Source organism: Choristoneura fumiferana, chromosome 16 (genome assembly GCF_025370935.1).
Source record: "Choristoneura fumiferana chromosome 16, NRCan_CFum_1, whole genome shotgun sequence".
Lineage (NCBI taxonomy): Eukaryota > Metazoa > Arthropoda > Insecta > Lepidoptera > Tortricidae > Choristoneura > Choristoneura fumiferana.
The window spans coordinates 11,080,976-11,106,144 of NC_133487.1; the positions used below are offsets into that span (position 1 = coordinate 11,080,976).

The window sequence follows — 25,169 nt, forward strand, 5'->3', positions numbered from 1 at the left end:
TGAATCGTATTAAGAGAGCGTGGTAGGCCTCCTTGAAATAATCGTGGAAGCTTGCAAATTCTGTTTTTATTTACACACAAAATACTATTTACTATTTAGGTACAATGTTTTTTTAACACAATTTATATTTATTTACAAAAGCTGATCAACAACCGCACCACAAAATAATATTTATTTACATAGGTATTGTGAAAAGGTTCCTAATATATAGTTACACGGAGAGGGAAACAAATTAAAATATGCTGTTTTATCTATCAAACTATTTATTCATAAAAATATACATGGAAGTCTAAGGTACTCTAGCACTCGATTACAATTTCATTAGAAAATAAGTATAAATGAATTATTGAATAGCCACATAATTTTATCCTAAAATCGCGATTTAGAATCATTACTCTCACTGCACCGTTGTTCGCGCAGTGCATAGTCATTTTATATTAGTGTAGTGCTAGCATAAGTAATGTTTAAAAATTCACAAATTATTAGTCTGTTTATCTACCCTCGACGCAAAAAGAGGAGTGTTGTAAGTTTGACCGCTATGTGTGTCTGGGTGTGTGTCTGTCTGTGGCACCGTAGCTCTTAAACGGGTGAACCGATTTGAATGCATTTTTTTAATTGAAAGCAGGGTTTTTAGCGATGGTTCTTAGACATGTTTTATCAAAATCGTTTTAGCCGTTTTTGAGATATTGAACTTTGAAGTGACAAAGTCGGGGGGTTTTCAACTTTTTGTTGGTTACGGTATTTGTTTGTTCATAGTAGGTACAAGGTGGGTACTTACATTATTTTACCAATAGGTAGCAGCAAAACTAATAAGTAATAAAAATATGATTCATTTTACCAATCGTTTATTATTTTATAATATGTGTATAAAATGTGTAGACTGGGAGTGATTTGTACACGTTTAAGATATTGAATTAAATGCAGAATTGAGTAAAGCTCTAAAAGGAACGTAAATGCATATACTTAGTGCCATCCACGAAGACGCGTGATTTGGTCGAAATTAGACATTAATAACATTGTAATAAGAACCACGGCACTATGACTCTACCTATACTAAGCTCATGTCAGTTTCTATGGGCGTGTACATGAAAAACAGGGTCGGTATTTCCATGTCAGTATTATTCGGCCCAGTAAAGAGTGTCACCTGTCAAAACGATCGAGTCAAAGACACATAAATTCTTTTTTAATGTTTTTTATCCTGGCCTATGGAACAACCCGTAACCGACCGGACTGTCGTAATTTGGCGGTAAAGAAAAATCTTTAATTTTAAAAAATTAATTGATGCTACTAAAACCTCTGATATTTTTTTCTGTTAATTAGAAAGGTTATTCCTATTGATATAAAAAGTTACAAGCGTTTCTTAATTTTTTCATCCATTCCCCATTCAATCTGAAAATAGTCTCCGCACCAAATTCAAACAACACATAAATTTCCAACCCCTACATTGAGATCTTCATTACATTCTGTGACATAATTAGGTATCAATGCACAACATATGGGCCTATAACATTTGAACCACTGTACTGAGCAGTTGCTTAGGGTTGTAGATTACATGGATAGCTGGATTTAACATGAACACTATTCTAAGCTCTTACACCAAAAATGTGCATTTGATGTAATTATAGCCAAAATTATAAGACTTAACGTAAAGGCCTCTCGTCTTTTCTTACATATTTTTCTGTTAAGGGAATGCTGTCACCCCAATCCAAATGAAAGTAAAAAATATCTACATTTCTTTTTAAATTAAATCGGTTAATTAATGTTTATCCTGATGGTTGTAGTATTGTTACAATTAAACATATAAGTAGATTCATAGAAAGCGAGAGCAGAAAGCTAGCACTCATAGTACCTCACCTACACATTGATTTGATTACGTACTTACAGCTGATTTAAAAAGCTGTGATTTGGCACCAAACGTTTCTACAAAAATATCGTGCGTGATGTAAATGTGTTCACAAAAATATCTTTTTTTTACAATATCATGCGAAATTTACTAGAAAGCAAGATAACACCCAATGAGATCAACCAACTCGGCAAATTAACGACAAGCGTCGTTACTTTAAGAATATCTAAATATAAATCTATATTTTTGAGGTCATTAATTGACATAATAATATTTGGGTTGTTCACGATCAACCTATAGGTACTAGCCGTAGTTGAAATCAGTACAATGGGATGCACTAATAAACCTAATTGTAATCAATAAGAATACCATATATTGCCTAGCATTACTACAATTCTAACATCACAGGAGGGTCCCCTACAAAATAATAATAAACATACATAAATTCGTCAAAGTTTCAAACCTACGAGTAAAATAATACTGATTACAGTGATTACTGATAGCTACAATGATAATCTAAGGCAAACATAAAGCCTCTAAATAAGTACTTTCGGATATTTTTTTAAAGTCATACCTACTTTATTGCACGGTTGACAAAAATAAACAATGGACAGAATTTATGCCTATAGGCGTTTTATACAAGTCAACCATAGTCTAACTAAGGGGACCGAAAGCTTGACACAATGTTATTTATACTTCATTCACGAACCCTCTTCGGTCTTAGTTAAAATATAAATGAGTTGTGATTACTGATAATGGATCTTAAAAAATATCACCTCTCATACATGATTGTTATTAGTGGCTTCCGATAGTCACATTACATAAGAAACATTATTTTTCTTCTCAGAATATATTTGTCCACTGCTGGACATATGCCTCTAAGAAATATTACTACTACTTAATACGAAGTAAATGTAAATAATATAAAGCCATCAGTGCTAAGTCATATTAAAAACTAATATTTTAAGATAGTCATAGTTTAAATCAATTATAGTTTGATTTTTATTAAAGATAAGAATTCTTTTTGAGATCTTTCATTATGAAATGAGAAAAAAATATTAAGATTTACTGTTGTCGCTACAGGTTTACGGTGTAATTTTTATCACCAAGCGTTTTATACCGGATAGTATAGACTATATTATTACCTATGTTTCTTCTGAAAGTATTTAATTTATAATATGAAACAATGTAACACAAACGAAAGCGATAAAAGACGTGTTCGACTCTCATTTCGCAATTTCATGCAAGTCGGAGCAATATCGTAGATATTATAACGCTACTTAGTTCAGTGCCGGTTGTGATATTAAATTCCTTGTTACAGAATGAAGGAGCAAGTGGCACAGTACAGTTTACTAGAGCCCAGAATAGGGTATTTTACCTCATTGTCTAGTAAATACAGCTCTAATAATAACTCTATAATTTTAGCCCCTACAAACTGATTATTTTTTTAATAGCTTTGAAATAAATAAGTAGTCAGTTAATTGAATTGACTAATAAGTTACTTCACAGCTAAGTAGTACCATAGGTAGTACAGTTGAGTTCATAAACTTGTAAGCAAAAATTTGATCAAAAATATCTGAACACGCCACTACGCCGTTAACAATAGAGTCGTGTTCAGATATTTTGATCAAATTTTTGCTCACAAGTTTATGAATTCGACTGTACCATAAAAAATCTTTAGGGGAATTGGGTTTTGACTTAGAACTATCACAGTTCATAAAAATTATGTCATTTGATTAGTGGTATCAACTACCCTATAAGCGAAGTCTAGCATATTCTTTCGCGCCCCCATTGCCAGTTCTTGTACTGGCCACTAACTCACTAAGTTGGATGAAAACGACGGAAAAAGTGGCCGAGTTGTTCAGTGGAGCACGTAGGTAGCGAGGTCCAACACTCGGTATCAGAACATCGCGCGTGGCGGCGGCACGGCCACGACGGCGGCGCCCGCGCGGCCGGTTGTCAGCGGTGCCAGTTTACGCCAGCAATTGGACTCGGAGTCGTATACTTCCACCACGCACAAGTATTGTACGCCGTCGTAACCACCTGTGAAGAAAGTTATTAAAAAATCCAAGGTAGCAATTAAACCAATCTGCCGTATCCTGGTGAAATTTAATAAACTTTTTTTTAATAAACTATTTTTTTTAATAGCTGGATCTCGTCACTAATAATTTAATCTTAACCACTGAGTCAAGAGATAAGAATTTTTATGCGGGTGTTTTCATACAACGCAACTCGAAATGGTTCACGCAAAGAGGTATTTATACTCTACAGTAATTTCCACTTACTTAAATATCTTTTTATATTTCGCCAGCCTTTTGATTATTTTAAATGACCCCGCATTAAAATTGTCCTTAATATGGTGGAAATAAATCTATTTCGGTCTTCCTCTTGCGATTCTCCTTAAAATTTTCCCTTCAAAATATTTGTAAATCACTATCGCGCGCAATTAGATATCCTATCATCTTTACAACTATTCTTAAATCCAAAATCTTAAATTCCCTTCCGTCCAACTTATCTGCCCATTTATAGGCTAAAGGGTAAAGGCTAGTAGGTCATTGTCATCTCGGGGCACGGCAGTGCCACCGCCAAGTCGAGCAAAACAAAAACAAAGGCACGGCCGTACCATTCATTCTCGAAGCCATTCAGGCTATTTTCGACATTAGTATTCCACAGACAGCAACGATGCAGTGGCCATGCAGCGCGGAGTCGATGACATCCCGCCGGCCGCAGCTAAGCCTCGCCAGTAGCACTCACGAGTACTACCGCACACGCATCTTATCTATCTATCTAATACCTTCAAACGAGCAATTCTTGTATATATATATATACTAATAATAATAAATGCGAAAGCGTGTGTATTTGTATGTTTGTCCGTCTTTCACGTCGAAACGGAGCGACGGATCGACGTGATTTTTGGTATAGAGATAGTTTATGGGCTTGAGTGACATACTTTTTATCCCGGAAAACTCCACAGTTCCCGAGGGAACAGTGCGATATCCGAATTCCAGGCGGGCGAAGGCGCGGGCACAAGTTAGTACATATATATATTTCGGGGATCTCGGAAGCGGCTCCAACGATTTCGATGAAATTTGGTATGCAGGGGTTTTCGGGAATGAAGAATCGATCTAGCTTGGTCTTATCTCTGAGTCGAGTCTGAGCTCGGTCACCCAGGTAGGTACTATATATCCTCCTGAGTCCTGACGTTTTTTAACAAACTTAGCGTTTAAGAATTGCGAATGCTACAAATCGAGCCGGCGCTGTTGTTGGTATGTTATCTTAATTTTGATGTGGTGTTTTTTCGGGCAGGACACCGTCTGCCGGGTCCGCTAGTAAATAGATATAAAATGTCTTACCGACGGCGACGATGCGGTCTCCAAGCAAGGCGGAGCCAATTGCGTCCCGGCCGTAGCTGAGCCGTGCCAGGAGCACCCACGAGTCTGCTGCCGGGTCGTACCGCTCCACGCACGCGAGTCGCCCGCCCGCGGTGTTCGCCGGCGCCTCGTGCCCGCCCAGGGCGTACAAGTACCCGCCCGCCGCACATACCTACATAATAAACCATTACTTTTATTTCATCATCATCGATTTAGAATACCCTAGATACCCTGCTAACGCTTGAAAGCTGTCAGTTACACTTGCTTCATTATCGGATCTCGGCATGTTGATGATTGGTTAAATAACTAAATGAGCCAATCACAAGCAAGGCTGTAACGTCAAACGGACCTCTCGATACTAACGCCATCTATAGCTAGACCGTTTAAATGAGTACTCGCCCGCGCGGTACAGGGGCGCGGGGGTAGGACGATAAAGGGGACCACGAGAGGTGCGGGCGGCAGGCGCATTTTTGTTTTAACTACGCGAGCCCGCCGCCCGCACATCTCTCGGTCCCCTTTGTCGTCTTACCCCCGCGCCCCTGTTCCGCGCGGGCGACGACACATTTAAACGGTCTAGTTATAGCGACATTTCGCCTGTCAAGACACCTCATTGTTTTTAGCTAGTGAAAATTGTGTGTTAAACTAACGCTGACGCCGCCGCGGCGGCGCGTCATGGGCGCGCAGTTGGTCCAGTGGTTGGTGGCGGGGTCGTAGCACTCGACGGAGCGCAAGCAGGCGCCGCCGTCGCGGCCGCCCGCCGCGTACAGCCGCCCGCGCAGCGCCGCCACGCCGCACGTGCTGCGCGCGCCCGCCATCGGCGCCACCATCGTCCACGTGCGAGAGCACGCGTCCCATCTACAAAATAATCTCTCTTTAACTGAAGAGCCTTATCTATCGCACTTGCGATTTGCGGGCTGCGACGCGTAACGATTTCGCCGCGAGTGCGTAACGAGTTCGCTGCGAGCGCGCAGCGAGTTTGTCGCGTCTAGAGCTGGACGCTATGACAATTTTCCCGCGAGTACGCCAGCGAATTCGCTGCGCGCTCGCGACGAAATCGTTACACACTCGCAGCGAATTCACGCAGTGAACTGGCTGCGCGCTCACCTCGCTTTCAATTCGCCCGCAAATCGCACGTGTGATAAGGCCATAAGAGTTACACTATTGTCGGTGGAGTATCTTCCACTCATCCCTCCTTTGAGCTATCCTCTTGAACTCTTGATACGACGCGACGCCGACTTTCTCCCTTACTTGATCGATCAACAAAATTATCCAAACAATTTAACACGTTCGCTGCTAGTGACACGTCTGTGATCAAAAAGTTCTTACACCTACAATACAACATGCACAAACATATGACAAGCATGTGTACTGATGTACCTACCAAAAAACTTTCCAAACTTGCGGATTTTTTCATACAGGAAAATTTCAGAAACTTCTCACATTTTGTACGGGAATTGAAACTATCCGTTTCTTAAATTTAAATTTCCGAGAGCTTTTCCAACTTTTTCAAGTCAATTTCAAGTCCAGTAACAAAAGTCCTCACCGCTCCACGGAGTTGAGATAGATCCAGCCGTCGTGTCCACCGACGGCATAGATCGGTGCGTTGGGACCGTCTCCCAGCACCGCCACGCCGAGCCCGTGCCGGTGTGTGTTCAGCGGCGCTATGGTGCTCCACGTCAACGATGTCAGATCAAAACACTCCACCTGGCACAAGCAAGTTCAAAATTATAGCTTGCTAATCATCCAACTAACCACGGCCGTTACAAGCCTAAAAGGGTTAGCCCTTTGATCTGTATTCAACACCGGGACTGCAGCCGAGGGAATACAAGCTCCTCCAAACCCACACTAGCCAAGGCAAACAAAACACGCTTGTAACGCTGGTTAATGCTTGGCAATCATATTATTAACGCGGCTCAATGTCCATATGTTGTAAATTTAGGAAAAAAATAATTACGAAATTTTTGGCTGTTACCTACAACATGGAGTTTTAGTAGAATAAGTTAATTACTTAGCTAAACATTGTAACTTTAGTTCATTTGAATGACTAGTTTGTTAGCTATTTAATGTTGCAAGAGATAATTCATATTATCTATTATAACTAAAATAATTTTTTTTAACGAATTTAAATCCTCGTCTTTATAACGACGAGCTGAACAAATGTATCAAGGTGACAAAATCCAAATTTAGTAAATATTTTTCACTAAGTTAAACCTACCGTGTTCAAAGTTTTCAACCCGTCTCTGCCTCCAACTACTACTAGCTTGTTCTGCATTACGGCAACACCAAATTGTAATCTCTTTGCGCCCATTCTCATAAACGATGTCCAAGAGTTGGTCCTCGGATCGTACATCTCCATATTGCTGGCTCCCTGTTGATATTTTATCAATTTTCACATTTATATAACCATTGCTTTTGTGCAGAAATAAAGGACACTGGTTGACTTTTATTCTTGTCATCCGCTGACTTAGCTGGACACCATTCGTTTCACAAAATTCACAATACCTGCTTATTAACTCCTTGTAATTTGTAAAGAGACCGAGACAAATATTGTGTAAGCTTTGAAGAGAAACCTCTTTAGACATTGCCTTTTGGAAAGGTTTTTAAGCGTTTAAAAGGTATCAGATTTTGCAAAAAAAGAACTTAATATTAGCCGAGACCACGCTTTACTTCACGTGAGATTGAGTAAGCCCCCCTCCCTCACCTAAACGCATGACGTAATTAATGGATGCCGCTTTACAGGGATCAACCAATGCACGAGCTTTTGGCAACTATGGTTGTCAATGTCATATTTTTGCAATTTAATTTATTCCTAGTAAAAATACGTTGATAAGCTTAGCTTTACTATAATCCCTTCATAAACCCTCTAAGGGTAAAGCAGGCGAGTCTGATAATAAATTTCACAACAGTAAGTTCAATTTCCCTAAAAACATATTTCATGTCAATGAATTGTACCTTTTTGTAATTTTAAGCTATTTGATACATACCTTATATCCATCCATGCCTCCTATGGCCAACAGCCGGCCAATAGTAGAAGTCCTGGGCCTTGTGCGATGGGAGAAAAGGAGCGACCTTCTCTCAGGAAGCAAATGCCATTTAACAGCCTCCATGATCAAAGGCTGACATTCCGCAAAATTTCCGCAAGCTTGCTCTACTTTATCAATTAGATACTGAAAGAGATATATTCAATTCAATTAAATTCAAATCATTTATTTCATATAACAAAAGACACATAATATATTAGTAACTACAGTTAAGAAGGGGTTAGTAAATTATACACATACATAGTTATAACTAAAGAAGCGTGACACTCTTTCCCGGCCCGGATAATACCGGGATGGAAATACCGACCCTGTTTTTCGTGTACACGCCCATAGAAGCTCCTGTCAGTATGGGCGTTTACACAAAAAACAGGGCCGGTATTTCCATGTCGGTGTTATCCGGGCCTGGAAAGAGTGTCACCCACTAAAGAAATGACAATTTTAGCTCATACTGTATTGAGCTGGCAGGGGAATGTAATCCTGCACAGTGTAGCATTATGGGACAGTCGGGTATGTCCGATATCATTTTTAGGATGGTGTTGGGACTGTCCCGCACCCGGCGCATCAAAGACGCAGCGCGCCCGCGCATGGTCGCCTGGAAACAATCGACGCGCGCCTCCGCAAACATCCCTGACGCGCTACAGAAGCGAGGCAGTCCACCATCACCCGGAACGAGTTATTATACTGGACTCGGAGGGCCCTATATGCCCGTTGCGAATATCGAACCCAAAGGCTACAGGTATACAGGGAAGTGCAGAAAGCTCTAAATAGAGTAATCCTTACCTCCCTGGAGTACCCCGAAAACCTCCGAGCTATCATATTCGCACGCACCGACAAGGCCCTCCGTTCCCGTTCGATGTCCATGTCATCCTTGAGGTCAGCCGCCACAATATGACCTAGGTATTTAAATTCATTTACCCTTTCCATCGGGCATCGTAGATTGCAGGAAGCTCTAAAGTCTTGTTGCGGTCGCTCCCAAATACTACATACTGACTCTTTTTCTGGTTATATATCAGACCGTGACTTGCTGCATATTCTTCACATACATTGATCAACCTACGCATACTGCAGACCGAGGCGCTCAGAAGCACCATGTCGTCCGCATAACTTATGTTGTTCACACAAACTCCATCTATATGGCAGCCGACACCTACACTGCTAAGCGTCTCAATCAGCTCGTTCACATACAAGTTAAAGAGTGTTGGTGAGCTCAGACCCCCCTGTCTCACCCCACACTCCAACCTGTACTCGTCCGACAACGCATCTGCCCAGCTAACGCTGTTGACCTGGTTTCCATACCAGTATCTAAATAACCGCACCGTTTCCGGTGGTACACTGGTTTTATTCAGCTTTTTCCATAGTAAGTATGTTGTAGGAAACCAGGTCAAAAGCGTTAGACAGATCAAGGAAACAGGCAATAACCGGGGTCTTACCCTTGACGTAATACTTGACAGTATGCTTAAGACACAGTATAGCGGATTCTGTTGACAGACGTAGTCGGAAGCCAAATCGGTTGTCATGCAGTTCCACATGCTTACTTAACTGTGAATTAAGCACACTGTCAAATATTTTGGCTACAATCGTCGCTAATGATATCGGTCTGTAGTTATTTTTGTCGGCCAGGTCTCCAGTGTTGTTTTTTACCACGGGCACGACGACCGTACCTACGCATCATATCATTAGGAAAATATGAGTGTCGCACGCACAATATTAACATGATAATAAAAAAATGGTTAACGTTTTAGAACCACTGATGTAGAATACTAACCTCAGAAGATAACAGAGGCAATTTGATCAGTTTTAGAAGAGTGGGCAGATGCTGCTCGCGCTTAGGGCAGTCATGCTGAACCCAAGTCATTAAACTCTCAAAGACATTTTCTTCCGTCACCACATTAAGATCATCAGATTTGAGCAGACTGGCCAGCTGATCAACTTGCAGTGACAGGAACTCCTGGTGTTTCACAACCTGAAAAATTACAGATGCTAATTATTCTTTTATGTGCATTGACTGCTCTTGTGTGACAACCTTTGCTTGATTGGCAGACAGTAACAGTATACTTTTTTTAATTAAAAGGGCTTTTGGAGTGACGGATTACTTAAAAAGTATTTCAAGTCTCAGTTGTTGATATTTTTTTTGTCATTGTCATCAAATTTGAAATTTATTTCACTGTACTTCCATACATAATTCACTATTTATCTTTATTATTTGGTATATTTTTATTATTTATTCTTAAGAAAACAAAAGAAAATAGTCTCATATCATAACAATACACATCATCAATGAAAACAAACGATCTTTAATTGTTTAGTGACAAACAATGGTTCATTGTTTGGTATAATCCCACTAATATTATATATATCTATATAATATGAAAATACATGTCATGATTCCTAATGGTATGGAGGGAAAGTGTGCAGGCAGGGGCATAGGGGTAGGGTAAAAATATGACATTTATGGATACATCAAAGTAACTATAAAGTTTGTTAGGAAGCATGATCACTAATATTTGGAACTAGCTTTTACCCGCAACTTCGCTCGCGTGAACCAAAAACAGTTCAAAGAAGCAAGCAATCAAGCAAGCACGCATGCAAGCACGCAAGCAAGCATGCAAGCAAACATCTAAGCAAGCTTGCAAGTGAGCATGCTTTGTTCGCGTGAACCATAAACATTTCAAAGAAGCAAGCAATCAAGCAAGCATGCAAGTGAGCATTTAAGCAAGCATGCAAGCAGGCATGTAAGTAAGCAAGCAAGCATAGTCTCAAATGTGAAAAAAAACGGCCAAGAGCGTGTCGGACACGCCCAAAATAGTGTTCCGTAGCCATTACGAAAAAATTAAGTAATATTTTTCTCAGGATGTCGGGTTTTGTACGGAATATTCCAAGCTCGGTAGGGCCCTGGTGTGGGACGCTACATGCGTTGATACTTTCACTCTGTCCCACATCCAGGCAACTAGCTTACAAGCCGGCGCTGCGGTTGATCAGGCCCAACTCCTCAACCGCCGCAAGTACTCCTCTTTAATAAAAGATTATGAGTTTGAGGCGCTTGCTGTTGAGACTTTAGGGCCTTGGTCAGCCGACATGAGGTGTTTCATAAAGGCCCTTTCTTCCCGGTTGGTCGACACCTCTGGGGACCCAAGAGCTGGCACGTATTTATCCCAGTGGATCGCACTTGCAGTCCAAAGAGGTAATGCGACCAGCATCATGGGAACCCTTCTTTCTTTTTATAATTTTCATTTTTATAGTAACATATATATAGATATATTTAGTTAGGTAAGTTTTCTTTGTCTTCTTTTTAACTATTAATTTAATGAGTCTTACAAAAATAAATACTTATTCAGTTTAGGTATATTTTATACCTTAGGCTGCTATTTACTCTTAAACTACTAATAATTCTCAAGAAAACTTGACTCAGGAAAACTTTTCCTCGTAAGTTTGATATACTTGCTACCATCCTGAATTTTGAATTTTTTTCCACCCACCTGTTTAAATTTTAGGGGGGGAGGGACGCTCGATTTTAATGAAAATTAGCACTATAAAGTTAAATATTTTAACAAATCACTAAATCGAAAAATCGTTTTAGCAACCCCCTAATGGTTTTAAAAGACCTACGAGTATCCAACAATACCCCACATTACAAAATTGGATGAGAAAAAAAAACCGCCCCCACTTTACGTCTATGGGAGGAACTATATATTTTTTTCTAATTTTTTGTTGTACCATTTTGTCGGCATAGTTTACATATATATTTGTGCAAAATTACAGCTTTCTAGAATTGATAGTCCCTGAGCAAAGCCGCGGACGGACAGACAGACATATATGGCGAAACTATAAGGGTTCCGTTTTTGCCATTTTGGCTACGGAACCCTAAAAAATAGTGCAAGCAAGCATGCAAACAAATGATCAAGCAAGCATACTCCCAAAGGTGCAAGCAATAATGTAAGCAAAGCAAGCATGCAAGTTATGTAGTTTAAATATTGATCACTTCGCTCATGTAAATCATTAGATACAGCGGTTTAATTGATTTCTGGGATTTTACAAAATTCCTGTGGGAATTCCTGAAAATTATCGTGGTACTCTAAGCTCAGCGGTTGTTATTTCGAGATTTCATCCCTATCCCGTGGGAATATCAGTATAAAAAGTAGCCTTTGTTTTATTCCACATATCCAACTATCTACATACCAATTTTATCCAAATCCGTCCAGCCGTTTTAGCGTGAAGGAATAACAAAAATACTCATTCACAAACTTTCGCATTTATAATATTAGTAGGATAAACAATCACATTTTCACATTATCAAATATGTGATATAGTACAATACTCCACAGGAGGTGGAGTTTAGTCCGTAGGCGTCTGGTGAGCAATTCCCAGATGAGTTGGGCATGCTGCCAAGACCGGCTTGGCAGTATTCTATGAACATTATCCACCTCCCTCAAAAAAAAAATACACAATATAGTGCAGTACAAAATACCTGCATAAAATGCTGATAAGTGTATTCTAAGGCACTTTGGTGCAAAGCCAGGCATGACTGTTGTTCAGCAAAAAGCCCAATCCCCAGACAGTTACAAGGATCCAGCTGCTTCTTCAAGAATGCACAGCAAGCGGTTGTAACAGTGGTCAGCTGGAGCAAGCTTGCTGTGGATAGGAGGACTTCTACTGTCTCTTCTCTTAATTCTGGGAAATTAAACAAAATAATTACAGTCAAATGTCAAACCTATTTACAGACAAGTCTTCAAAATATGCAACCAATACTCTGTTTTAAGAATCTATAGGTACGATGGCGATGGGAGGTACGATGACGCGTGCCGTGATTATTATTACACTGTCATTAATGTCTAATTTTGACAAAATCACGCGTCTTCGTGGATGGCACTAGGTATAAAAGAATACTTATTTTGGAGACTATAATTGCATTATCTTTCCCATTTTTATTGTAAATGCAACAACAATCACATGCATAGATAAGCCTATGTGCAGCATTTCAATTATAGTATCTTGAGTGTTACGATACAATCAAGAAGATATTCATTAACTAAAACCAACCACCACTACATATAACAATGTAATGTCTTAGTACATGGAAATATTTGTCAATTATACGAACATGTTAAAAATGGCAGTTCAATGAGGGCTATCGTTTTTTGTCTCACTAGATGGCGCACTATTGCGTGAGGTTTTTAAGTATGGCTTTTAAAGTCTGTTATTACGGGTGTGAAAACAAAGTTTAGATTAAAATCATATTTAATACACCTTAAAACCGTACCATAAAAATATCGAGCATGCCACAGTGTTCCATAGTCCCCGTTATGTTCGGAAAAAAGGGAGGACAAAGGCTTCCCAACGACAAAACTGTCTCAAAACACAGATATTCATTGCCCCGGAATGCATATTTGCCATAATTAATTTCAGATATTGCAAAATATTCACAAAATTATTTTAATTATAAATAAACCCGCGTAGCTCACCAAAAACTATGAGATTTGACATTTCGGAGACCTCACGCTACACTAGCGCCTCTAGTGGCGAATTCATACGCGATAGCCCTCATTACATCTGAGCTTTATGCACAATATTTTTTTTATCTGTATCTCATGATCTTTTTATTTTAACCACATTAAACTCTGCCCTGCCAAGAGAGCATGTCCAAATAATTTATAAATCAACACTGCATCATCCATCTATCAACAAAGGCTTACTTAAGATCATATTTATAAAAATTTACATGATCTAGATATTTTTTCCTAATCTCATTAATCTGGTCGCATTCCAGGAGGAAATGCATGAGATCCTCGTTTTTGTTACAAACCGTACATAGGGTGAATGTATGACCCTCATCAAATAAAAAAAAAACAATTAAGTTGGATGTGACCAGATAGAACACATAGTGCTGACACAAGAAGGTCTCTGGAATCAAACCAGGGTACTTTAAAGACCTTGTTTGGTATGGTACCATACCAAATGCATTTTGTTAAAGATGCTGCACTGAAAAGTTATTGCCATTTCAAAAGGCTTTCCATATTCCATCCATTATGTACATCAATTAAGGACAACACCTACACTTCTCGAAAGTGCTCTATGGTGTGTATAGTGCACACCACAGGGTCATAACCCAGGCAACCTGTGGTGTGCATAAATACCAATTTAAACAATCATATGTTGCTGGAAAGGAAAAAATCTAAGCAATGTAGTTTATTTCTTTTGTATAATGGTTTCCTTTTCTGCTATCAATACCAAAAATCGAATATGATGGATCCTTTAGTACTTTTGGACAGTGCAAATTGCAAAATTACAAGTAAAATGTACCTATAGTGCCTGTGTAGCAGTAGTGCACCAATGCCAGGAGTGCCTGTGCGTCCACACGCTCAAGTGTAATTTCAGCCAATTGGGCCTCCCGCAGAGACCCAGTAAACATGGCTGCAAAGTACTCGCTACATGATGACAACACAATTTTGTGTGCTGGTATCCTAAAATTTGTGACATAATTTTACCATATACAACTTGCACTACACACATACAATAAAATAAAATATAAAGCAAGGAATAGATACAAAAGATAGTTTTATTGAGTAGAAGATAACTTATTAAGAAAAATATGAAGAAAAAATTTACTATATGGCATGTACCAAGGAAACTGAATCACATACCAGGGACAGGGTGGAACCTTTATGCTACTAATGTTCTGTTGACATCCCATATATTTGCCAAAGAAATCATAGCAAAATTAATTATGAAAAGGTGACACTGGTATGACATTCAGTTTCCTTGACTGTACATGTACAATTTTTTTTTATGCAAATAATTATCCTGTGTCAGCAATTAATATCAACCAAAATTATGCTAAAGTTATGGAGTATGTATAGAAATACAACAACAGATAAAACAGGAAGAATTTCCAAAGTTCAATAATAAAAACTAAGTAAGTGGACACTGATTAATCTATTGTTACTTAATTTCATTGTGGTCCATCGACTAGTCAATGTACTAGTTGAATTCTGAAGTAAGTTTTAACAATAAATAAATCGACAAATTAACATACACTATGCTACAAAGTTTAAGCGGTGCCTCATCAAGACCAGTCCCGTAACATTCATACTAATATTATAAATGCGAAAGCGTGTGTGTTTGTATGTTTGTCCATCATTCAAGCCAAAATGGAGAGACGGATCAACGTGATTTTTGGCATGGAGATAGTTAATGGGCCAGTGACATAGGCTACTTTTTATACTGGAAAAATGCAGTTCCTGAGGGAACAGCTCACCATAACCAAATTCCATGCGGGCAAAGCCACAGCCAAAAGCTAGTGTTGGTATAAAGTATTGTGAACAACAGGACTCTTCAATGCAATTCAGTTCTGGAAAGTATAGCTCCATCAGTATCACAAATTTCTTAGTTTTACAGTAGGTATATCTGTCAAGAATTCAGCAAGTATTTTGATTAATTGTGCACCATCAATGCGCCGATAATATTTCAACGGTTGATTTAACTAATTCGTTCATTCAACGACTAAAAAGTACGAAGTTTTACGTCTATATTAAGAAGAAGCCCAAGATATTTGCTACAAAGAAAACAAGGAAGTTTTGTCATGGTACTAACCTCGTTCCTCCTGCAATTAGTACCACATCGCATAATTTCTGGGCTTGGTAATACCCATAAATATTCTTCAATGCAGTTTCGGAATGTCCTTTATCACAGTAAAATTCATCTTGGCTGGAGGCGCTCGACAAACTTAACTGGCTAAGTTCGCGAGGTAATCCCTCGTCGATGGAATTAGTAGAAATGTTATCCTTAGAAGCTTCAGCTTTCTGAGAATCACAGCCCGACATGATTTGGCAAGTTAGGAGCGTAAAAAAATAAAGCTTAGCATAAAAATTATAACTGTGCTCGTTTCTAGTTGGTTTCTAAACAAAGCAAGTGTATGAAAACAAAGAAATGTCACACACGCACGGGTGTAGTTAATGTACGACTTGTTAATGCACGACTAAATAATGCACGACCTGATAATCCGTGCTTAAATGCACGAATTATCATGTCGTGCATTATCACCCCGTACCGAACTAGAAGGGAACCAATAATGTACGCGCAATAATGTACGACGTGATAATCCAAAGCATTATGTCTTCCGATTATCATGCCTTACGATTTTCGTGATTGAAATAAATCGAGAATGCCACAGTGGTGCAAAGTCCCCGTTTTGTTCGGAAAAAAGGGAGGACAAAGGTTTCCAAAATACAAAACTGTCTCAAAACACAGACATTCATTGCCCCGGAACGCATATTTGCCATAATTAATTTCAGATATTGCAAAATACTCACAAAATTATTTTAATTATAAATAAACACGCGTAGCTCACCCAAAAACTATGAGATTTGACATTTCGGAGACCTCACGCTACACTAGCGCCTCTAGCGGCGAATTCATACGCGATAGCCCTCATTGGAAGCAATAATGCTTCGGATTATTACGTCGTACATTATTGCTCGTACATTCCGAGTTGTACATTATTGTTTCCCACACGCACGACACGAGATTTGACATTAGGTGACGATGATTTTCTTCGGCCTTTTGCATAGGCATAGGGTTGAGTCACACAGCCTAATCAACAAATAACAATTATTTATTGCTCTCCTCTCTTGTGACAGTCGAATTGTGCTAGATATGCTACAATGCACAATTTAATATTGGCTGCATTCTTGAGTTCGCAAAAGTTGAAGATAAAATTACTTTGTTCTTTCGTATTTTGGCCACACTGCATTAGGTACTATTAGTTATTCTGTGACACTGCGAAACCTTGAGAGGAGAGAATGTGGGAAAGAAATAAAGATGGCGCTAAGGAGACGATTGTACTGAGGGCTAAATAAAAGACAGGTGAAATATCGCTAGATGGCGTTAGTATCGTGAGGTTTTTGAAGTCATGATACAAGCGCCATCTAGCGATATTTCGCCTGTCTTTAAGCACAGAATAACTAATAGTACTTTAACTAATAGTGCTTTAAGCCCTCATTGAAGCAATGGATTATGGGTTGTTCCAGATATCCAGCTATGTATATTTAGCATATAGCATATATCAAATTTATCCCAAATCCGTCCAGCCGTTTTACCGTGAAACATATGAAACGACAAACAGCTACACACACACACACACACACACACACACACACACACACACACACACACACATATACAAACTTTCGCATTTATAATAAATTATAATATTAGTAGGATTAAACTTAGGTGAATGTGCATGGACAATTCAAAAACAAATAAGTTAATTAATTATAATTGTCCAGCATTATTTTAAACTAAGTTTGGGACACTCTTTTTGTGTCACGAGTGAGTTAGTGAGGCTCTGATGTCATTTGGATCGGGAAGAGGCTGTGCAGCATGAGAAGCATACAGCTGTCCGTAAAAACCCAATCTCGGTAAGGATTTCTGGCTTAGAGGAGACGGTTTGGCCAGTTGCATTTTTAGCTTTGTTAGGTTGCTTCTTCCAAGTTGCTGGATAAAAACTTCCCCGGTTGCGCTCTATTGCCTCCATAATAGAGCGGGTATTGGAATCACGGAGATCTCGCCTTATCGGCTTTCCCACGTTCTTGGAGAGTATTATTTTGTTTCATTTCATAAAATATCCAAATTATTCGAAAAATTCGAATATTAGAATATCGAAATCGAAGTATTCATTTTATTCGAATTTAAAAAAAGCAACGGATATTGCAAACCCTATTCACGTTCCAAAAGCGGATTTTACGATCGGCCGCCCACATATACTTAGATAGGTAAAGTTTTAAAATACTACCTACTTAGTTACTTTGTAACATTTTGTTATTTATCCAACCTTGTGTTTTGCTACCGTAATATTGCTCGAAGGGACCACGGCGATTTTTATTGAATACAACTCCGATCAATCGAACGATTAGTACTAATCGTTGATTGGAGCGTCTGCTGTTTCATTGACTTTTGAGGCGTTTAAGCTACGCCACACGCTTAGAGGCACCACTAGGTTTATTTTTTATTCATAATTTTCAGGTTAGGGTTCGAGGCCCCTCTGAGAGTGAGGGGCCCGGTGTATGGCACCATCTAGCCCTCCGATGGCAACGTCAATTTTCCGTAGCTTAAAGCTTTCCACGGCCCACGGCACGAGTTTAGCGGCGACTCATTAATTTCTACACATGTGACAATCGCGCACGCCAATAGGCGTTTACACTTGCTATACGGTATTTGCTAGCAATTATTTAAGCACGGAGAGCGGATGGCCGTTGGGGCCGAAAAGTTCTCGAGTGGAGGCCGCCAATCGACAAGCGCAGCGTAGGACGTCCACCAACAAGATGGACGGCTGACCTGGTTAAGGCCGCGGGTTCACGGTGGATGCAGGCCGCTGCCAACCGAAGCAACTGGAGGTCTGTGGGGGAGGCCTATGTCCAACAGTGGGCGTCCTACGGCTGAGATGATGATGATACGGTATTTGACAACTCCTGATTTTGCCATATCTTAATATTATTATGAAAATATAGATATCCAGATAGTTTAGCGAAGAGAAAATTTAAATCGGTTGAAAATTGGATGTATAGTGGTTTTTTGAAAAATCTATATACCTGTCTCTTTCTCAAACGCTTTTCTCTATGCAGCAAGTATGGCGGTACTGGCGTGTGACGTCACATGCCAGTATGTCTTTCTCTGTCTAATCTTGAATTTCAAACCTTTATAACTTTGTTATTTGTAAAGGTAGCTTAAAAATTGTTTTTCTATTCGATAACAGGCATTATGTACTTTTAATTTATAAAACATATACTTAATAGTCAAATTCCGTCCACTCCGTCTCCGTCTACGTCAGTGGAAACTGAAATAAAACACTTCTATCATCTGGCTGAGGCATTTATTAACATTTATTTTTGTTTTTATTTTTTTTATCTTAATACAACATACATAGTAATTAACAATACATAATAAATAGTCCAAAAGTATATTACGCCTACAAAATAGCGTAGTCGTTATAAAGCCACGTTCACATTTCAGAGTCGACCGTGAGTCGAAAAACCTTTACGTTATGTGAAACAGTTGCCGCCCGGGTTGGAGGATATTGTTTTAATTTAATTGATGAAAAATAATAGGTTCGCATCCAGCCACCGTGCTTGGACGTTGCTGTACCCAGTAAGTACATAGACCGTTTTTGTCTTAATTTTAATCTCATTCCTTACGTCGCGTTATTCCAACTGCTCGTTCGTACTTCGATAAAAATTCACTACGCTTCTGTCTCCACAAATGGAGAAAATTAAAACGCCCACATATAAGTTGAGTCTCACGGTCGATTCCGTAATATTCCTGACTTATTAGATTATCGCCATATGAGTTGCATACATATTCTGCGAAATGACAAGTCAAGTGAACTCGTGCATGACACGGCTAAAAAGTAAGAGTATTCTCAGTGAGAACAAGAATGAGACAGTGAACGTAGTTGATGGGTCTAGTTCGCGACGTGCAATTATGAGAGTGGCGACATCTACTCGGAGCTGTTTGTGGAGTCTATTGTTTGTCAGTGCTCTAAATAGGCACCTGGAGCCCAGCGTCCAAGAGTGCAGACCTGCACTGACATCTGCAGATCCCAACATTAAAGCGCCTCAGTCGTTTCCATTTTTACTCCGGCAAACGTAACACTATGAGAAAATATATACTTTATAAATCTCTATCTAGTGGTAATCAAATAGATTATATGTATCTACAAAAATAGTTGCATTTTTAAATCAATAACTATAATCAAGGAAAACAGCTGATGAAATCATAACTCTCGTATCCATCAAGTTTGCCGCGCGGGAAAATCAGTGGGACGATTTGATTAGTGAATTCTAGTAGGTATTTAATTGACAAAATTAAATGTATTCGGTCTAGTAAATTATATAACCAACAAGGGTGATATCTAAAAATATTTAACTTCAACTATGTATAAACATCGTCGAAATAGTTTTCCCTTTGAGCGATTAACGTTATTTAGGTATATCAAGGTATGAGAAATAGGTTGGTAATTACAAAAATTTTTGAACTGAGTTCGGAAGATTCAATGAGCATACTTTTTATTCCTTGAAAATCTGTTTTATCGCATGTAATTTGCGAAATATAAAAGTGTCTAGAAACTTTGATCAACGTTTAATTCAAACTTCTTACTGGTTAAAGGTACTTAATAAATGTATAGAAAAATTGTGCTCATAGTCATGTGCTTACACAGGTATTTAAATAATTTTATAACGATAACTAGATAAACATCATAGCGGTGAGGTGCGATGAAGTGATGGCGCGGGCGGCCAGGGCGGCCCCCCTCCGCGCGTGGCTACAGCTTATAGGACAACCGTGGACAACGATTAGTATTTTCATATTTTATATATTCCTACGTACACAAGTATAATATCCATAAAATTGACAAAAATTGCTAAAGATTCCGAATAAAAAAGGGACAGTGACAAATTTGTAAAGCGACATCCACTCTAGTTGAAAAACAATAAAACAGACGAAATAATGTTATTTTGCTCTATTAAGTAACGTAAGATGTGGGGTAGGCCTATGTCCAGCAGTGAACGTCTTTCGGCTGACACGATGATCATGATGAAGTAATGTAATCATCGATCAGTTGTTACTTCAACCAACTTATTGCTGTCCCAGGGTGGATGCCGCAAAACACAAGCGTACGATAGGCTCTAGCAACTGTAACTGTGCAAATAATATGAGGTAAAAAATAACTAAAGATGAGCCAGTCTAATCTAGATAGGTATGCTCGGCTGCGTTTGTATTTAATACAGAATAATTTGACATAATACATATTTAATCTATAAGTAAATTAATTATAATCACATTGATAGGTACATAGTCTACTCGCGAGATCATGATTTGCATCTTAATACTATAGTATTTAAAATATCACAATAAATTGCTGTGCACATACAAAACAGGCAAATTTCGGGTGCAATTACATTAATAATATATCCATTATAGGTAACATTACGGTAAATTCTAATAAAATATGTACAATCACACTTCTTGACGACGTGAAATTACTGGTGAATAACCTTTGTTTAAAGAAGATCTACTAAAACGGAATGCAGACATTTCAAAAACTTTTTGTTTTACTTGAACAGTGATTGTTAACATAATACATAATGCTGACTTGTCTCTCCTTTAAACACAATGGGGCCATGGGTTCTAAATTATAAACATGAATATAAAATGGAATAAATAAGTCTATCAACACAAATTACACTTGCAGTCGTTTACTAACTGCAACTTTAAGTTTCTTTGAAACTTGGAGCAGTTCAATGCAGAACGTTGGTTCACATTACTATTTGAATGGTCCATGATATCCTACAAACATCCTTTAATATTTACGATTCTCTCAGCCCTAAACCTTGTCAGCTTAATTCATCATTTTGTCAGCTAATAGCTGTAAGTCTTTTAAGAATTCATTGGCACAAAGTTTCTTAGCTTCATTAACTTCAAAGTGATTGTGAAACATTAGTTAATTATAGTAAAAGACATATTAAAATGCTAATTTTATAATCGTTCTAAACGATAAAGTCTACGTGAAACTATTCCACCAAAGCAATTGCCTTTTAACCTAAATCATACGCTTGTTTACTCTGCAGAGGGTAGTGAATAAAATGAACTTTACATGTAAATAAATAAGAGGAGTATTAAACATCGTCGAGTCTGCTGGCTCAAGAACTAGCGTTCTAACAGACTATAACGTTGTTTATTTGGTTTCATAATAATTTTCTGTGTTGAGCTATTTGTGAATGTCAATTTATAGATGCACAAATATAAAATCTTAATTATTCGCAATGCTTTGATGTGCCTCCTTAGTATCAAAATAGCTTTATCGTTGTAGCACTAAAGTTCACATCCTTTGCCTAAAATACTATCCTTACATAGGTATATGGGTATTTTATTATTCGACTACAGTAAGCTACTTACAATGCGTAGTGACGTAGCCGTATATCAGAATGTAAATACTCTAGAATAATATTAAATAATGTTTCATTCTAATTATGGGACCGCAAAGTCTGAAAATAGGTAGTTAATATTCAGACTTAGAGATGTTTCTATCAACTTTGTGGTCTTGAAACATTCCTTTTAAGTTTACCTATAGATAATTGTTAAGTATTATGTAGCCCACCCACAATTCAATCGAGCAGTAATAAAACAGTGCTTTCTTTTAAACAAATACTACTGATTTATTCTTGGTGCATTAGATCCTATTAAATATGTCACCTACATACATATATAAAATGTAGACATAGCAACTACCTTATCATTAGCTATGTTATTCATATAAGCCCTATATTATTTACTATCTACTTAATTACAAGAAATACTTAAATACTATCTTTCCTTTGTTTTTTTCTTTTCTTTGTTAAAATTTTGCTTATTTATCAAGGTAAGTTTATGGAACGTATCTCAATTTTTATAAACTTGAATATCTTAAAATTAATTATGGATTCGATATTATATCACTTAATAACTACATTAATAATACGTAATGGATGTGAACTAGAGCGTAGAAAATAAGCAGAAATTCCATTTTTATCACAAAATTAAGAAATATCGAGCTATCTATAACTGAATTAATTTAAATATATTTTTACAATTGAGTGAGTGTTAAAAAACGAGCAACTGCTTATGAAAATAAGACGGCCGTTAAAAATATTTTATGTTTCATGCCAATGAATTCAATTCAGAATTTGTCCTTCATCACCATCAGTGTGTAGACAGAGACAATTTGATCTTCGGAAGGTTTTAGAAGTGATAGGGTTTTTTTATAAACTTAAGTAAACGGTTGCTTGGAACTTAAAAAACAAAACTACTTGAAGACCTAATAATGAAATACAGTCAGCGAATCTATTATACTCGTAAAAGAAAACTTTAGGAACCATATTTGACTAGAATATGTGGTCATTGGTATAAAATAATTGTTATACAGACTTAAATCTAACAGTGAAACATAAAATAATTATTCAGTCAGTACGTTAAATTAGTGCTACGTAACATATTTTAATGGTGATATCAAGATAATCTTGAAATGGATTTATATACAGTATTAACGCAATATATTTTTCTATATAAAACGAATGAAACGATATCTTAGTAACTAACTTTTTTTTCATAACAATCAATATACAGTAGCTGCCTTATTCGAGATGAAATTTATTCAAAATAACTCAGTAATTGTAAATATCATAAGCGTTGACCCAACCCGGAATGCATAGAGCCATCGGGGGCTCGGCCCGTGCAGCCGCGAGCCGGCGCCGGCGCAGACGCGCTTGTACGGCGCTTGCGCCCCAGCTCTACCAGCCGCCGTTTGTTCAATATAATAGGCCGCGTAATTAAACCAATCCCAATAAAGTATTAATAATATTCGTATTATGTACATTTTAGAGTTCTGTTATTTATATTACAACCATCATAAAGTATGAAATGCTGTAACTTATAATAGAGTAAATACATAAAGAGAATAAATACATCAACAAATCGACAAACATTTACGTTTCGTCAGATGAAGAACTATTCTATATTAATAATAAAATTATCTACCGACTAACAATGTTGACTACCAGTCTCACATTTTAGTGTAATGAGTGCTAGAAGGTAGGAAATCTTTTTTGGAAAATAATATAGCTGCGGAACGGTTACCTAGGACGAAACCAGATCGCATAACTTCCTTGTTCCAACCGACGCATTCTCGCGCGCACCTGCAGAATTGTCCTACATTGCGTCTGTTCGCGGTCAGAGTCCTTACACACTACACTTTAAGTGGTCATGTTTTTGGCATAGGCTGCACCACTACTTGATATGTTTCATTACGTTCAATTCAACGCATCTACGAGTAATCATGGCTGGTTGCGTCCGGGAACTGAGAAGTAGATCGTAGCATTCACTGATCTCTTATGAGTGTACACAGGTTTACCGATCGAGGACAATAATGATGAGATACGCGGGGAGGTGAAGGGTGTTGGAGTACTGGGGCGGGGTCCGAAGGGGAGCGGCTTAGCGGCCGCGCGCCCATCGCAGGAGTGCGTCGGCGAGGACGTCCAGGTGAGCCTTCGTCTGCAAACAAAAAAATCTGTCAGTTTAATCTGTAAAAATCAGCCGAAATTGCTATAAGCCTGTTTAATTCATAATTTACTAGTTTTATTTATGTTCTTTGTAACGCGCGTAAAATCCACTTATTTTTTAAAGGAACTTAAAAAAAGGCTTCATATTTTCAAAATTCAAAATTAATTACGATAGTGGCATAAAAGGTAAGTATAGTTAAGGTTTACGTCTTTTTAACGTGGCTTGGGACTTTTTGTACTTATTTTTGCTGCTAATGTTATATCGGTTTAACAAAATACGTAATTTTCAATCATATCTATTGTTGGTTTTTAAAAGATAATTATTTAAAATCCAATTTCTTGATAATAAGTGACTTAAAAAATACTATTTTATTTTTTCCCTAATAGAAATTGGACTTATTACGAAATAATCACTTAAGTGTTTTTTTTTAAATTCCTGTTAGATATATTGGTGGATTCAGCTTGCGGGTCTAAAAACTGAATTATTCAAACATATTTTAACAGTAAATTTACTAATAACATTTCAGCTCAAAAAAAAAATCACCTATTTTAGAGTAAAACTTTTTTTTACCATCTTCCGGAACCAAATTTTGGTGGTTCCGAAAATATAGGTTCTTAAAATTACACGTAAAAGCTGTATACAAAAAATTAGACACATCAAATTATTTCCAAAAAAACTGTAGAATTACCACGCTATAGCTGTCATTTTCACAATCGTAAACAGGACCAAATTCCATAAAGTTTCACAAAGTTTTAATAAATCGGAATCATATCAAAATTACCTTCTCAAATAGTTTTTTGGGATGCTAAATGCTATTGTACATTTTGATTA

At 37.9% G+C, this 25,169-nt stretch overlaps 2 protein-coding genes across 2 annotated transcripts in view; both read right to left on the reverse strand.

Annotated features, from left to right (window-relative positions):
• Window positions 1-251: 251 nt before the first annotated feature.
• On the reverse strand, window positions 252-16,210 carry LOC141436456 (kelch-like protein 5). The gene is made up of 10 exons (XM_074099443.1): window positions 15,843-16,210; window positions 14,553-14,713; window positions 12,721-12,923; window positions 10,021-10,218; window positions 8,199-8,381; window positions 7,430-7,582; window positions 6,758-6,918; window positions 5,862-6,069; window positions 5,197-5,386; window positions 252-3,886 (listed from the first exon to the last, which is right to left on the reverse strand). The coding sequence occupies exons 1-10, from the start codon at window positions 16,070-16,072 to the stop codon at window positions 3,744-3,746; spliced, it is 1,830 nt and encodes a 609-aa protein (XP_073955544.1). The 5' UTR covers window positions 16,073-16,210; the 3' UTR covers window positions 252-3,743.
• A 2,901-nt stretch (window positions 16,211-19,111) lies between these two features.
• The window catches only part of jeb (low-density lipoprotein receptor domain-containing jelly belly protein), a 146,916-nt gene continuing 140,858 nt past the window's right edge, over window positions 19,112-25,169 (reverse strand). Inside the window, exon 4 of the mRNA XM_074099446.1 lies at window positions 19,112-24,329. Within this exon, the coding sequence (XP_073955547.1) occupies window positions 24,270-24,329 (60 nt within the window). The 3' untranslated portion in view covers window positions 19,112-24,269. The remainder of the gene's footprint in view (window positions 24,330-25,169) is intronic.

Coding starts and splice junctions, on each gene's coding strand:
- LOC141436456 (XM_074099443.1), bottom strand. CDS start 16,072: ATGTCGGGCTGTGATTCTCAGAAAGCTGAAGCTTCTAAGGATAACATT. Junction 6,070..6,757: donor TATCTCAACTCCGTGGAGCG/GTGAGGACTTTT, acceptor ATTATTTTGTAG/ATGGGACGCGTGCTCTCGCA. Junction 3,887..5,196: donor AGACCGCATCGTCGCCGTCG/GTAAGACATTTT, acceptor CTTTCTTCACAG/GTGGTTACGACGGCGTACAA.